Consider the following 14,113-nt stretch of genomic DNA (forward strand, 5'->3'; position numbering starts at 1 on the left):
CCTACGGGGTGGGGGGGATCCTATGGGACCAGGCATACCCTATGGGGCTGAGGCGGAACCTATGGGGACAGGGATATTCTATGGGGACAGGGGGGACCCTGTGGATATATGGGGGGTCCTATGGGGGGCACAAGGGGGACCTTATGGGCACAAGTATATTCTATGGTGCCAAGGGGGATCCTATGGGGTTGGGGGACCCTATGGGATCAGGGGTATCCTATAGGGTGGGGGGGATCCTATGGGGCTGAGTGGGACCCTATGGGGACAGGGACATTCTGTGGGGACAATGGATACCCTATAGGGTCAGGGGGGACCCTATGGGACCAGGGGTATCCTATGGGGCCGGGGGGGATCCTATAGGGCTGGGGGTGGCCGTATGAGACTGGAGGGTCTATATGGGTCTAAAGGGGGGGCAGCTATATAGGGTGGGGGTGCTGTATGGGGCTGGGGGGCCATAGGGGGCCCGGGGAGCCATATGGGGCAGGGGGGAAGAGGGGGACAGTGACTCTGGTGTGTCCCCCGGAGTCACCGTGTGTGTGTGCCCCCCCCCCCCATGTCCCCAGAGCGTCCCCTTCCTGGGGTACATCTTCGGGGGGCTGAGTGGGGGAAGGATGGTGATAATCCAGGGGCAGGTCCAGCCCCAGGCGAAGAGGTGGGTACCCCCCCGCAGTGCCCCCCCCGCTCCTCCCAGTGCCCCCCAGTATCCCCCACCCAGTATCCCCGCCCCAGCAGCCGCACCCAAAACTGGCAGAGTGCCATAGGGAAGGGCAAAGGTTTGGTGGCAGCGGGAGGGGGAGGGCGGGGGGCGGGGTGGGAAAGGGGGGACGGGGGGCGTCCCCAGATCCGGGGCGGGGGGGGAACGGGGAGGGCTGGGGGTGTCCCCAAGCCGGGGGGGGGGAGGGAAAAGAGGGGGCTGGGGGTGTCCCCAAACCGGGGGCGAGGTGCGGAGGGGGGCCCCCCAAATCATAGAAGGGGGGGGGGGGCGGGGCAGGAGGTGCCCCAAGCCGGGGAGGGGGGGGACAAGGAGGGCTGGGGGTGTCCTCACGCCGGGGGGGGTGGTTAAAGGGGGCCCCCCAACCCATGAATATAGGGGGGCAGCGGGTGCCGCACTCAGGGGCTGGGGGGGTTTTTGGGGTGCTGGGGGCGGGGGGGTGTGTGTGTGTCTGGGTGCCCCCCCCTCCCACGAGTGTCGCCGCGGCAGGTTCACCGTGGCCCTGCGCTGCGCGGGGGGGGACGTGGCGCTGCAGCTGAGCTCCCGTTTCGGATGGGGGGCGGCGCTGGGCTGCGCCGCGCGGCTGGGGGGGCGCTGGGGGCCCGAGGAGCGCTGCGCCCCCCACCTCCCCCTCCGCCCCGGGGGGACCCTCGAGATCCTCATCAGCGCCCGCCAGAGCGGCTACCAGGTGGGACACGCCCCCTGCCGGGCCACGCCCACTCGGACACGCCCACTGGGGCCGCCACCCGCCAGCCCCAAGGTCCCCGATGTCCCAAGTGTCCCCAAATATCCCCGGTGTCCCCAATGTCCCCGCTATCCCTTATGTCCCAAATGTCCCTGATGTCCCCAACATCCCCAGTGTCCCTGGTGTCCCCAAATATCACCGATGTCCCCCGTGTCCCCAATTATCCCCCGTGTCCCTGCTATCCCTTATGTCTCCCCTGTTCCCAATGTCTCCTCTGTCCCCAATGTCCCTGATGTCCCCAAATATCTCCAGTGTCCCCAGTGTCCCCGCTATCCCCTATGTCCCCTCTGTCCCCAATGTCCCAGATGTCCCCAAAGTCCCCAATGCCCCGATGTCCCCAAGCACCCCCATTGTCCCAAATATCCCCACTATCTCTTATGTCCCCTGTCCCCAATGTCCCCTCTCATCCCCTCTATCCCCTCTGTCCCCTCTATCCCCAATGTCCCTGATGTCGCCACTGTCCCCAATATCTCTGATGTCCCCGATGTCCCCAATGTCCCCGATGTCCCCGCAGGTGGCAGTGAACGGGCGGCACGCGCTGGAGTTCCTGCACCGCCTGCCCCTCACCAGCGTCCAGACCCTCGAGGTCACCGGTGACGTCACCCTCAGCTGCGTCACCTTCACCGTGAGCAGGGACCTCCGGCGGGGGGCAGGAGGGGACAGGACGACAAGGGGACATCCAGGAGTTGGGGACACCCAGGGAGGGACAGACTGAGACCACCATGGAGACATCTGGAGGGGTTGGGGACATCTGGGGGGATCAAGAACCCCGGGGGGTTGGGGACATCCAGGAGATTGGAAACCCCAGGAGGTTGGGGACATCAAGGGGTCGGGGACATTCATGGGGTGCGGACATTCATGGGGTTGGGGACCTCAAGGGAGTTGGGGACATTCAGGGGTTGGGGATATCCAGGGGTTGGGGACATCGAGGGGGTTGGGGACCTCAAGGGGGTTGAGGACATCCAGGGGGTGGGGACATCAAGGGGGTCGGGGACATCTCGGGGGTTGGGGACATCTCGGGGGTTGGGGACATTCATGGGGTTGGGGACCTTGAGGGGGTTGGGGAAATCAAGGGGGTTGGGGACATCCAGGGGTTGGGGACATCCAGGGCTTAGGGACATTCACGGGGGTTGGGGACATCCGGGGTTGGGAACATCTGGGGGGTCAGGGGGTTGATGTCCCCGCCCCATGGTGGCCCTGTCCCCAGCCCCTGTCCCTCCCCACCCCCAGCACGCGGCTGCAGCTGTCGGGGCCCCGGCGCTGCCCCCCCCGGAGACCCCCGTGAGTGGGGGGGCGGGGGGGGGGGTGTCAGGGTGCTGGGGCACCCAAGGGTGGGGGTGGTGGGGCAGCCGGGAGTCAGCAAATGGGGGTGCTGGGGGGTGGACACGAGGGTGTGTGGGTGGGTTTTTGGGTGCAGGGGTGCACAAGCCCGTGTGAGCACCCACGGGTGGGTGTATGGGTGTCTCTGAGCACCCATAGATGGGTGCAGGGGTGCACAAGCCCGTGTGAGCACCCATGTGTGGGTGCAGGGGTGTGGGGGTGCCTGTGAGCACCCACGGGTGGGTGTATGGGTGTCTCTGAGCACCCATAGTTGGGTGCAGGGGTGCACAGGCCCATCCAAGCACCCATGGGTGGGTGCAGGGGTGTGGGGGTGCCTGTGAGCACCCATGGGTGGGTGTGTGGGTGCACAGACCCTTCCAAGCATCCATGGGTGGCCTCAGGGGTGCACATGCCCATGTGACCCAGGGGACATCGCCCCCCCCCAGCACCCACTCTCCTCCTCACACAGCTCTACACGCCGGTGACCATCAGCAGCCCGGTGAGCGCAGGGTGCCAGTGGGTGCCAGTGGGTGGGTGCTGGTGGGTGCCGGTGGGTGGGGGGTCCCCAGGATCTGATGGGTGTCCCCGCAGAGTGTCCCCTTCCACATGGTGCTGAGCAAGGGGCCCTCGGGCCTCATCCAGCCCATCAGCATCGTGGGCACCGTCCACCCCAACGCCACCAGGTCAGGGTGCTGGGGGGGGGTCAGGGTGCTGCAGGATTTGGGCTCCAGGTCTGGGTCCTGGGTGCTGGGGGGAATCCTGGGCTGGGTGCTGGGGGTGGTTCCAAGGATGGGTGGTGGGTGCTGGGGGCGGTTCCAAGAATGGGTGCTGGGTGCTGGGAATGGGGGGTGGTTCCAGGGCTGGGTTCTGGGGGCGGTTCCAAGGATGGGTGCTGGGTGCTGGAGGGGGTCCTGGGCTGGGTGCTGGGGAGGTTTCAGGGCTGGGTGCTGGGAATGGGGGGCGGTTCCAGGGCTGGGTGCTGAGTGCTGGGCGGGGGGGGAGTCCTGGGCTGGGTGCTGGGTGCTGGGTAGGTTTCAGGGCTGGGTGCTGGGGGCTGGGGGGCTTTCGGGGCTGGGTGCTGGGGTCTGGGGAGATTTCAGGGCTGGGGGCTGGGGGGCTTTCAGGGCTGGGTGCTGGGTGCTGGGGAGGCTTCAGGGCTGGGTGCTGGTTGTGGTTCCAGGGCTTTCAGGGCTGGGTGCTGGGTGCTGGGGGGGGGGGGGGTGTCCTGGGCTGGATGCTGGGGGCTGGGGAGGTTTCAGGGCTGGGGGCTGGGGGCTTTCAGGGATGGGTGCTGGGTGCTGGGTGCTGGTTGCAGTTCCAGGGATGGGTGCTGGGGGTGGGGGGTAGTTTCAGGGCTGGGTGCTGTTTGCTGGGAGGGGGGGGTGGTCCTGGGCTGGGGGCTGGGGCTGGGGGGGGGTGTCCTGGGCTGGGTGCTGGTTGCGGTTCCAGGGCTTTCAGGGCTGGGTGCTGGGGCTGGGGGGGGTGTCCTGGGCTGGGTGCTGGGGGCTGGGGAGGTTTCAGGGCTGGGAGCTGGGGGCTGGGGAGGTTTCAGGGCTGGGAGCTGGGGGCTGGGGAGGTTTCAGGGCTGGGTGCTGGTTGCGGTTCCAGGGCTTTCAGGGCTGGGTGCTGTGGCTGGGGGGGGGTGTCCTGGGCTGGGTGCTGGGGGCTGGGGAGGTTTCAGGGCTGGGTGCTGGGTGCTGGACGGCTGCCCCCGGCCGCAGGTTCCATGCCAACCTGTGGAGCAGCAGCTCGGGGGACGTGGTGCTGCATGTCAACCCCCGCCTGCGCGAGGCCGTGCTGGTGCGCAACACCCGGCAGGATGGGTGCTGGGGCCCCGAGGAGCGGCACACCGCGGGTGCCATGCCCTTCCAGCGCGGGCAGCCCTTCCAGGTGAGCGCCGGCGCCGCGGCCACCTCTGCTCCCAGTCCTGCTCCCAGTCCCAGTCCCGGTTGTAGTCCCAGTCCTGCTCCTGGTCCCAGTTCGAGTCCTGCTCCCAGTCCTGCTCCTGGTCCTGGTTCTGGTCTTGGACATGTTCCTGGTCTTGGTCTCAGTTCTAGTCCTGGTCCCAGTCCTGCTCCTTGTTCTGGACATGTTCCTGGTCTTGGTCTTAGTCCTGGTCCTGGTCCTGGTCCCAGTTCTGGTCCCAGTCCTGCTTGTGGTCCCAGTTCTGGTCCTAGACATGGTCCTGGTCGTGATCCCAGCCCTAATCCTAGTTCTAGTCCTGGTTCTGGTCTCGGTCCTGGTCCTGGTCCTGATTCTGGTCCTGGACATGTTCCTGGTCTTGGGCCTGGTTGTGATCCCAGTCCTAGTACTGGTTCTTGTCCTGGACATGGTCCCAGTCCTGGTTCCAGTCTCAGTCCTGGTTCCAGTCCTAGTTCTGCTCTTAGCGCTGGACATGGGCCTGGTCCCAGTCCCAGTCCCGGTCCCGGTCCCGGTCGTGACCCCAGTCCTAGTCCTATTTCTAGTCCTAGATCTGTTCTCAGTCCTGGTCCTGGTCCTAGTCCTGGACATGGTCCCAGTCCTGCTTGCGGTCCCAGTCCTGGCCCCAGTCCTAGTTCTCCTCTTAGCCCTGGACATGGGTCTGGTCTCAGTCCTGATCCTGGTTCCGGTTCTGGTCCTGGACACGGTCACCATCTTGATCCTGAGCTCAGTCCTGATCCTGGTCCCAGTTATGGTCCTGATTGATGCTAATCCTGGTCCCAGTCCTGATCTGGGTCATGGGGCCTGATCCTGGTGCTGCTCCTGGGCTCAGTCCCAGTTGAGATCCTGATACGGGTCCTGGTTCCAGTCCCAGTCCTGTTCCCAATCCTGGTCCTGATCCGAGAGCTGATCCTGGGCCCACTCCCAGTTGAGGTCATGATACTGGTCCTGGTCCCGGTCCCAGTCCAGATCCCAGTCCTAATTCTGGTCCCAACCCTGGTCCTGGTCCCGGTCCCAGTCCAGATCCCAGTCCTAATGCTGGTCCCAACCCTGGTCCTGGTCCCAGTGTTGATCCGGGGCCCAGTCCCGATTGTGGTCCTGATCCTGCTCCTGGGGCCAGTCCCAGTCCTAAACTGGTTCCAGTCCCAGTCCCAGCCCAGCTCATACTCCTGGGTGGGGCCTCGATCCGGTGTGGGGGTCCCCAGGGTGGGGGTCCCCAGGGTGGGGGTCCCCATCCCTCGTGGTGACGCTGGGGTCACCCAGCTGGAGATTCGGCCGCTGAGCCAGGCCTTCGGCCTGTGGGTGAACGGGCGCCACGTCTGCGACTACGGCTACCGGCTGCCACCCACGGCCATCGACCAGCTGGAGGTGGCCGGGGACGTCACCCTCGCCTGCATCAAGTGCTGAGCCACCCCCGGGGGACACCCACGACGGCCACCGGCCACCCAACCACGGCCACCGGGCTCGGGGCCCGGGGTGGGGATGGGGACCAGGACATGGTGGCTCTGGGCACAAGGATGTCTCTGGTCACGGGCCACCCCAGGCTCGTGTCCCCCCCCCCGTCCCCAGGAGGTGCCACCACCAGCCTGCGGGACCCCCTGGAGCCCCCATTAAACCAGTCACCAGCACTCGGTGTGTCCCTGGGGCAGGACGGGGACACCGGGGCGTCCCCAGGATGGGGGACAGGGGACACCAGGGCCGCCCCAGTCCCTTCTTGGTCCCCCCAGTCCCCTCCCAGTCCCACCAGTGTCTCTGTCACTCCAGTCCCTTCCCAGACCCTCCCACTGCCCTGCAGTCCCCTCCCAGTGCCCCCCAGTGCCCCCATCACCCAGTCCTCTCTCAGTCCCCCGCAGTGCCCCCCAGTCCTCTCCCAGTGCCCCCCAGTCCCTCTCAGTTTCCCCATCACGCCAATACTCCCTAAGTCTCTCCCAGTTCCCCCCCAGTCCCCCCCAGTTCCCCCGTCACCCCAGTTCCCCCCCAGCCCCTCCCAGTGCCCCCCCAGTCCCCCCCAGTTTCCCCGTCACCCCAGTTCCCCTGTCACCCCAGTTCCCCCCCAGCCCCTCCCAGTGCCCCTGTCACCCCAGTGCCCCCCCAGTCCCCCCCAGTTCCCCCATCACCCCAGTTCCCCCCAGCCCCTCCCAGTGCCCCCCCAGTCCCCCCCAGTTCCCCCATCACCCCAGTTCCCCCCAGCCCCTCCCAGTGCCCCCCCAGTCCCCCCCAGTTCCCCCGTCACCCCAGTTCCCCCCCAGCCCCTCCCAGTGCCCCTGTCACCCCAGTGCCCCCCCAGTGCCCCCCCAGTTCCCCCGTCACCCCAGTTCCCCTCCAGTGCTGCCCGCCGCGGCTCTTCCCCTCCCGCCGCCAGGGGGCAGCACGCTCCCCACCGCTGCCCTCCCTGCGCATGCGCAATTCGCTGTCAGCGCCCGGCCCGCCATGCCGAGTGAGGGCACTTCCGGGAGGCGGTGGCAGCGCGCCGCACGTGACGCGGCGCTTGCGCGGGCCGCTTGTCATGTGACCTACGGTGGTGTCGGGCAGGAGGTGGGAGGTTTGGAGGCGGTGTGTGTGTCACTGTGGGGTGCTGTGGGGGTCCCAGGGGTCCCCGTGGGGTGATGGGGGGGATTTGTGGGGCTGGGGGGGTCTCAGGGGTCCATGGGAGGTGCTGGGGCGTCTCCGTGAGGCTGGGGGGGGCCGGGGTGGTCACTGGGGGGTGCTGGGGGTCGCCATGAGGCTGGGGGGGTCCCGGTGGTCCCTGGGGGGTGCTGGGGGGGCTCCATGGGGATGTAGAGGGGTCACTGTGGGGTCCCAGGTGTCCCCGTGGGGTTCTAGGGGGGCTCTGGGGTTGGGGGGGTCCCAGGGGTCACTGTGGGGTGCTCGGGGGGTCCCCAGGATCGCTGGGGTGTACTAGGTGGCTCCCCGTGGGGCTGATGGGGTCCCCGTGGGGCTGGGGGTGTCCCAGGGGTCCCTGGGAGGTGCTGGGGGGGTCACTGTGGGGTGCTGGGGGGTCCCTGTGAGGCTGGAAGGGTCCTCAGGGTCACTGGGGGGTGCTCAGTGGGGTAGGGGTGTCCCCGTGGGGCTGGTGTGGGGTCCCAGGGATCCCCGTGAGGTGCTGGGGGGGGGCTCTGTGGGGCTGGGGGGTCCCAGGGGTCACTGTGGGGTACTGGGGGGTCCCTGTGAGGTTTGGGGGGTTCCAGCAGTGCCCGTGGGGTGCTGGGGGGGACTCCATGAGGCTGAGGGGGGTCACTGTGGGGTGCTGGGGGGGCTCCCCATGACACTGGGGGGGGTGCAGACCTTCTGCCGGGGCCAAGCCCAGAGCACCCATCCCATCCCCCCCTTCTAGGTTGGAGTCACTTGGGGGGTGCTTCCCCCGCCCCCCCCCAGGCCATGGAAGCCTCCCGTCCCCCCAGGGTGGTGCCGGGTGAAGCCTCTGAGAGCGACTCTGAGCCGGAGCTGCAGGTGGGGGCGAGCGGGGGGGCCCCGGGGGCCGGGCTGAAAGTGCCGGGGGAAGCCTCGGAGACCGAAGAGGAGGAAGAGGAGGAAGAAGACGGGGTTCAGAGCACCAGCCCCCCCCCAGTGCTGCCTGAGGAACCGGCGCCGCTTTGGGGGGGCGGCAGGGGGGGGCCCTCGCTGCTGCAGCAGCGGCTGCGGGAGGGCTCGGGGCGGCTGCGGGGGGCGGTGGGCAGCGCCCTGCGGCAGAGCTACGGGGGGGCGGCGCGACATTTGGGGGGGCTGGGAGGGGCCCTGGGCAGGGCCCAAGCGGCCGCCGCTGCCGCCGCTCACTGCCTGCGCCTGGCCCGGCGCGACCTGCGGGCTGTGGCCGCCACCGTGGACATCGTCACCGGCTGCCACCTCCTGCCCGAGATCCGCGGGGAGCTGCCCGCGCCCTGAGCAGTGCCAGTGGGGGCAGGACTGGGACGGACTGGGAGCGGCACTGGGACACGCTGGGAGCAGTGCTGGGACGGACTGGGAGCCGCACTAGGATGGAGTGGGAGAGCGGCACTGGGAGCCGCACTGGGGCGCACGGGGAGCAGGACTGGGAGTGAGAGCAGCGCTGGAATGGACTGGGAGCTGCACTGGGACACGCTGGGAGCAGTGCTGGGATGCACCGGGAGTGGGGCTGGGACTGGCACTGGGATTGGCGCCGGCGCTGAGACTGGCACGGGGACGGACCGGGAGCAGCACCGGCACTGAGCTCAGGACCAGGAGCAGCACCGGCACTGAGCTCAGGACCGGGAGCAGCACCGGCACTGAGCTCAGGACCGGGAGCAGCACTGGCACTGAGCTCAGGATCAGGAGCAGCACCGGCACTGAGCTCAGGACCGGGAGCAGCACCGGCACTGAGCTCAGGACCGGGAGCAGCACTGGCACTGAGCTCAGGATCAGGAGCAGCACCAGCACTGAGCTCAGGACCGGGAGCAGCACCGGCACTGAGCTCAGGACCGGGAGCAGCACCGGCACTGAGCTCAGGACCGGGAGCAGCACCGGCACTGAGCTCAGGACCGGGAGCAGCACCGGCACTGTGGTCGGCACTGGGACTGGGAGCGGCACTGCGATCAGCACCGGCACTGGGACTGGGATCAGAATCGGGACTGGAATTGGTGCCGGGACTGAGACTGGGATTGGCACCAGCACTGAGATCGGGACTGGGATCAGCACCAGGATCTGCAGGATCAGGCACCATCACTAAAACCGGGACTGGGATCGACACCAGGACTGGGATCAGCACTGGGACCGGGATTGGCACCAGGATTGGGCACTGGGATCCTTGGGATTGGCCTGGGGCCAGCACCAGCACTGAGATCACTGGGATCAGGACACAGACGGGGATCGGGCTTCGAGGCTGGGGTTGTCCCCAAAATCCCCGGTGCCGAGGTGGCAGCAGGTGCCACCCCCCGAATGGGGACACACACACCCCACCCCCACTCTGGTGATATTGTCACCGATGCCACCACCACCCAACCGCAGCCCCCCGCCCCAGCACTGTCCCCAAATGTCCCCATTGTGCGTGACCCGGAGCAGAATAAAGCCATGGGGGTGTCACAGCCCCAAGCCCTGGCGCTGTCCCTTGTCACATCCCCCCACCCCCCTCCCTCCCCACATTGATGTCACTGGGGGGCCCCCTCCCGCCGTGTCTCCAGCAGCAGGACACTGGGGGGGGGGGGGGGGGGGAGGGATGGGACACACACATAGGGCACCCCCCCTCAAGAAGCAGGACACGTCATGGGAGGGCCACACTGGGGTTTAATTGGGGGGACACTGACCCCACGTCAGTGCTGTCACCCCCTTGGGGACAGAGGGAGGTGGGGGGGGTCCCCTGGGCGGGGGGGGTGGGTCACGTGCGGGTGTCCAGGCTGTCCATGTACTCCTGCAGCGCTTGCAGCCGGGCATCAATCTCAGCCAGCTCAGCCGAGGGCTCCTCGTAGCAGTTCTCTGATGGCAGGGTGAGGCGGGGAAGGCAAGGAAAAATGGGTTAAAAAAGGCCTGAATTGGGGCAGGGGGGCACCCCAAAAATGAGGGGGGGGTGTCTCACCTTTACCAGGGTGCTTGCTGGCAGCACTGCCCACAGGCAGCTTGTGGCCAACGGCTGGGCGACGGGCCTGGGGGTGGGGAGAGGAAATGGAGGTGGCACTGGGGTGTGTGACCACCCCCACCTCGCAGTCACCCCACTTCAGGGGTGCAGGGGGTGACCCTAAAAGAAAAGGGATGGGGGGGTTCAGGGGAGCGGATTCTGTGTGTCTGGGCAACCACTCACTGCGCCGGAGCCATTGCAGGATGAGGCGCTCAGGGGTCTCCGGGTGCACGTCACCCTCCTGCCTCTAGCAAAGTTGGGGGGGGGGTTTAAGGGGTGCTCAGGGGGGGTTATGGGGTGCTCAGGGTGCCCCCCCTCACCCTGATGGTTACCTGGGGGGCTTGGGCTCGCAGCGTTCATCAGCTTCGCTGCCGGAGCTCACGGCCGAGCGCCAACTCCGGAAGCTTTCAGCTGTGGGGAGAATTTGGGGAAGCGGGTGGGGGGCAGGGGAAGAAAGCTGGAGGAAGGAGGGACACCAACCCCCCCCTCCTCCAGCACCCAGCGGGTGCCCCCCACCCACCCCTCACATAACCCCACTCACCTGAGGAGCTGCGCCCGCGGCTCCTTGCCGGGCTGGCGCTGCCGAAAGCCGCCCTGCGCCGCTGGCTGCACCCAAGGGGTGAGAAATTGGGGGAAGGGGGTGGGGGGAGGCCCCCCAAGGGAAACGGAGGTGAGGGAGGCCCCCTCCCCACCCAAAAAAACCAGCAGAGGACAGGGACAGTGACAACCCCAGTGTCACCACTTACTTTTTGAGCTCGGTTTCCTTCTGCCGGCACTGCCGTGCCCTGACGAAGGCGGTGGGGTCGAAGCGGGGTGGGCGAGGACCTGGTGGGGAGGGGAGGAAGACGTTGGGGTGGGGAAGGGGAGAACTGTGTGTGTGTGACCCGCGCTCCCCCGAGGACCCCCCCCAAAAATTGTCCCTCACCTGCGGGGGACGGGGACCGCAGCGGGGGATGGCCCTGGCTGCCCCCATGACTTTCCCGGGACGCTGAGCGTCGCCCTTGGGGGCGAGGGACTGTGCTGGTGGGCATCCGGCGCCTGTCAAGGGGAGCAGCGCCGTTTGGGGGGGCTTGGGGGGCACCCCCTGCACCCCCTTTTAGCCCAACCTCACCCCTTCTTGCAGGAAGCCAGCTCGGCCGTCAAGCTCTTCACCCGCAGCTGCAGCCTCTGCTCCGACACCTTCACCTCCGCCAGCTGGAAAAAGAGATGGGGGGGGTGGGGAAGGTTGGTAGCCTCGCCTCCAGCGCTGGTAGCCACCCCCCCGCAAAGCTCTGGCAACCCACCTCAGCCGCCAGTTGCCGGTGCCGGGCTTTCTCCCGCGATAGTTCCTCCTCCAAACGCCGCGCCGCTCGCTGCAACGCCGCCTCGGCCACTCGCTTCTCCTCCAGCCTGGCCAGGATTGGGGAGCGGGGGGGGGGGGTGGGGTGTATATTTTAGGGTTGGGGGGGGGCTGTTTTTTTGCTCTAAATTAGAGTTAAGGGGGGTTTCCCCAAACCCTGGCGTGGCTCACTCGTCCCGCAAGCAGCGGATCTCGGCGTCACGGCGATCTTCCCCACGACGAGTGCGGAGCTGCGCCAGCTCCTCCCTCAGCGCCCGCAGCAGTGCGGCAGGATCCGGCCCCCCCGCGTAGGGCAGCGGCAGTGGGTAGTGGATCCTGGGGAGAGGGGGGGCACAGGCACACAGTGGAGGGGGTGGGGGGTGTGTTCCCCCCTGCCTCCTGTCACAGTGTCCCCCCACTTGGTGTGTGTCCCCCCCGTCACCTGTCGAACTCGACGGAGTAGACGAGGATGAGGTAGCGCTTGGCGCTGAGGGGGGAAGCGGCCGAAAGGGGGGGCCGGGCGCTGGCCCCCATCTTCCGGCTGCGCAGTGTCTCCAGGTCGGCGTAGGTGAGGAGCTCCAGGCTGACGGATTCACTGCTCTGCAGAGGGTAAAAGTTGGGGGGCAAGTTCAGGGGAATTCCCCCCCCCAAACACATGCATTATTCTGCATGTGAGCTGACCCTGAGCACTAAAAATCATCCTGAAGACTAAAATGGATGCAATTGCTTTCACCCAGCACTGCTGTAGCTGTAGCTTTCTAAAAGATGGGGCCTCTCCCCTTCTCCTTTTCTCACAGAATCACTCTTCCACAGCGCAGAAGTTCTTGCCAGAACCATGAGCTTTGCTCTCTAAATATGCCAGCACACTTCCCCAGACAGATTCCATTTTGAGGGCTGAGCTGACCATCTAAAAGAGGCTTGATGGAAACCTTTACCCCTTTGGAGCAGGAATATCTGTAGTGCCTTTCTCAGGTTGATGCCAAATGTTCTCACCATAAGCAAATAACAATGTCTGAGGTTGTCGGTGAAGGCAGTTCTTCCAGAATGGTGAAATACTTCTCTGGAGTTGGCTATGCCAGAATAAGATTATCCCCAGAGAGAGTAAATATTCTTTGGCAAGTTTATGCCTACGGTAATTCGAGACAACTTTCAAAATCAGTAGGATTATCTCCTTCGTTGTATTTTACAGAATAAAACCCCTTAAAGTCTGAATGATGAAGTATGACCTGTATTGTTTCAGTCTTATCAACATTTTCCCTTTTTTTTCACAGACATGCAGAAGATGCTTCTGCCATAAATAGAATTAAAGCCACTTTATTTCATTAGATACCTACTTTTTGGATTGATTACTGGATTAATTGGCTTGTTTCCCAATGGCTATTCCACTCTGGCTCTACGCTCCCTTTTCGGTGTCATGTCCAGCACACTTTACCCAGTGCCATTCCACCTCATTGCAGAATATCACAGGGAAGAAGAGGTGAGTTCAGTGTCTAAGGAAGGGTAGATTTCTACCTGTCTGGGGCGTTTTAGTCTATTTTGTGTGAAAACGGGATATGGGGTTCCGGGGGGCGCGGCGGCAGCCTCACCTGCGTCAGCGCCGACTCCAACATGCTGCAGAAAATCCCAAACTGCTTGAAATTCCCTGTTTTGTGGGTCAGGTCCTCGATGACTGGGAGGAAGGGGGGGGGTCAGTCGGCTTTTTTTATGGGGGGGGTGGGGGGGTGGGGGCAGAATCCCTTTGTAACCCCCTCCCCGGGACTTACAGGCGGCATCAAACTGCCCCCGCCAGCGGTGGCCGGTGAGGTGGGCCTCGACCTCCACCGCCAGCGCGGAGCGCGCGAGGGTCAGGCGGACGGTGTGAGCCCCGTGGCGGAAGGCGCAGTCGGCCTGCAGGCACCGTGGGTCCCCCATGGCGATGTGGAAATGGGGGGCGATCTGTGGAAAAGCGGGGGGGGCACCCTCAGGAGATAGAGGGGGGCATTACCGGGAGATGAGGGGGGCACCCCAAGGAGATGGAGGAAAGGGGAGCCAAATCCAAGAAGCTCGGAGCGGGGGGGTTCGGGTGGTTTCGGGGGGGGGGGGGGGGGGGGAGTGGAATTGGGGGGGGGGCGCAGATTTGGGGGGGGGAGTGGAATTGGGGGGGGGGGGCGCAGATTTAGGCGGGAGGGCGTCGAGGAGGGCAGCGGGAAGGGGGAGGCACAGCGGGGAGGGGACCCCCAGGGTATTTGGTGACAATTGGGGGGGGGTATGAGGGCTTGGAGGGGGGGAGGGCGCTGCTTTGGGGGGTACCGAGGGGGGAGGGGGGGGCTGCTCCCGGGGGTACCGCGCGAGGCTGTTTAAGCGGCAGATCCCGGGGGGGGGGGCGCTGCTGGGGACCAGAGAGCCGCCCCCCCCCCCCGTCCCGGGACTACCGGCACTCACCGCCCGCCGCGCTCCTCCACCGCCGCAGCCCCGCCCCCCGCTCAGCGCTACCCCACCCCATTGGCCGGCCACCTCTCGCTCTGCCGTCTTATTGGCTCTCGCCGCCGCCTGTCA

The 14,113-nt window shown here is 66.2% G+C and overlaps 3 protein-coding genes across 6 annotated transcripts; 2 read left to right on the forward strand and 1 right to left on the reverse strand.

Moving 5' to 3' along the window:
• Positions 1-1,343: 1,343 nt before the first annotated feature.
• Positions 1,344-6,325, forward strand: LOC104359206 (galectin-9-like). The gene is made up of 7 exons (XM_042797313.1): positions 1,344-1,400; positions 1,972-2,082; positions 2,688-2,738; positions 3,247-3,276; positions 3,369-3,460; positions 4,499-4,667; positions 5,961-6,325. The coding sequence occupies exons 5-7, from the start codon at positions 3,384-3,386 to the stop codon at positions 6,102-6,104; spliced, it is 390 nt and encodes a 129-aa protein (XP_042653247.1). The 5' UTR covers positions 1,344-1,400; positions 1,972-2,082; positions 2,688-2,738; positions 3,247-3,276; positions 3,369-3,383; the 3' UTR covers positions 6,105-6,325.
• An 811-nt stretch (positions 6,326-7,136) lies between these two features.
• BLOC1S3 (biogenesis of lysosomal organelles complex 1 subunit 3) lies at positions 7,137-9,746 on the forward strand. Of its 3 annotated transcripts, none has more exons than XM_042797308.1 (2): positions 7,137-7,232; positions 8,032-9,746. In XM_042797308.1, exon 2 carries the CDS (start codon positions 8,076-8,078, stop codon positions 8,577-8,579), a length of 504 nt encoding a protein of 167 aa, XP_042653242.1. In that variant the 5' UTR covers positions 7,137-7,232; positions 8,032-8,075; the 3' UTR covers positions 8,580-9,746. The 3 variants fall into 3 exon arrangements, with proteins under 3 accessions (XP_042653242.1, XP_042653244.1, XP_042653243.1); XM_042797310.1 differs by having other exon boundaries at positions 7,173-7,239; XM_042797309.1 differs by having other exon boundaries at positions 7,226-7,250.
• A 168-nt stretch (positions 9,747-9,914) lies between these two features.
• CCDC61 (coiled-coil domain containing 61) lies at positions 9,915-14,040 on the reverse strand. 2 transcript variants are annotated; one of them, XM_042797307.1, is made up of 14 exons: positions 14,000-14,040; positions 13,342-13,513; positions 13,165-13,247; positions 12,021-12,178; positions 11,771-11,914; positions 11,544-11,649; positions 11,372-11,454; positions 11,186-11,298; positions 11,007-11,085; positions 10,802-10,866; positions 10,593-10,671; positions 10,444-10,507; positions 10,222-10,288; positions 9,915-10,121 (listed from the first exon to the last, which is right to left on the reverse strand). In XM_042797307.1, exons 2-14 carry the CDS (start codon positions 13,487-13,489, stop codon positions 10,024-10,026), a joined length of 1,287 nt encoding a protein of 428 aa, XP_042653241.1. In that variant the 5' UTR covers positions 13,490-13,513; positions 14,000-14,040; the 3' UTR covers positions 9,915-10,023. The 2 variants fall into 2 exon arrangements, with proteins under 2 accessions (XP_042653241.1, XP_042653240.1); XM_042797306.1 differs by lacking the exon at positions 14,000-14,040 and adding an exon at positions 13,868-13,933.
• Between the last annotated feature and the right edge of the window lie 73 nt (positions 14,041-14,113).

This window comes from Tyto alba, unplaced genomic scaffold (genome assembly GCF_018691265.1).
Source record: "Tyto alba isolate M040663 unplaced genomic scaffold, T.alba_DEE_v4.0 Super-Scaffold_25, whole genome shotgun sequence".
NCBI lineage: Eukaryota > Metazoa > Chordata > Aves > Strigiformes > Tytonidae > Tyto > Tyto alba.

Coding starts and splice junctions, on each gene's coding strand:
- BLOC1S3 (XM_042797308.1), top strand. CDS start 8,076: ATGGAAGCCTCCCGTCCCCCCAGGGTGGTGCCGGGTGAAGCCTCTGAG.
- LOC104359206 (XM_042797313.1), top strand. CDS start 3,384: ATGGTGCTGAGCAAGGGGCCCTCGGGCCTCATCCAGCCCATCAGCATC. Junction 3,461..4,498: donor GTCCACCCCAACGCCACCAG/GTCAGGGTGCTG, acceptor CCCCGGCCGCAG/GTTCCATGCCAACCTGTGGA. Junction 4,668..5,960: donor AGCGCGGGCAGCCCTTCCAG/GTGAGCGCCGGC, acceptor GGGGTCACCCAG/CTGGAGATTCGGCCGCTGAG.
- CCDC61 (XM_042797307.1), bottom strand. CDS start 13,489: ATGGGGGACCCACGGTGCCTGCAGGCCGACTGCGCCTTCCGCCACGGG. Junction 11,455..11,543: donor ACCGGCAACTGGCGGCTGAG/GTGGGTTGCCAG, acceptor CTCTTTTTCCAG/CTGGCGGAGGTGAAGGTGTC. Junction 10,867..11,006: donor AAGGAAACCGAGCTCAAAAA/GTAAGTGGTGAC, acceptor CCTTGGGTGCAG/CCAGCGGCGCAGGGCGGCTT.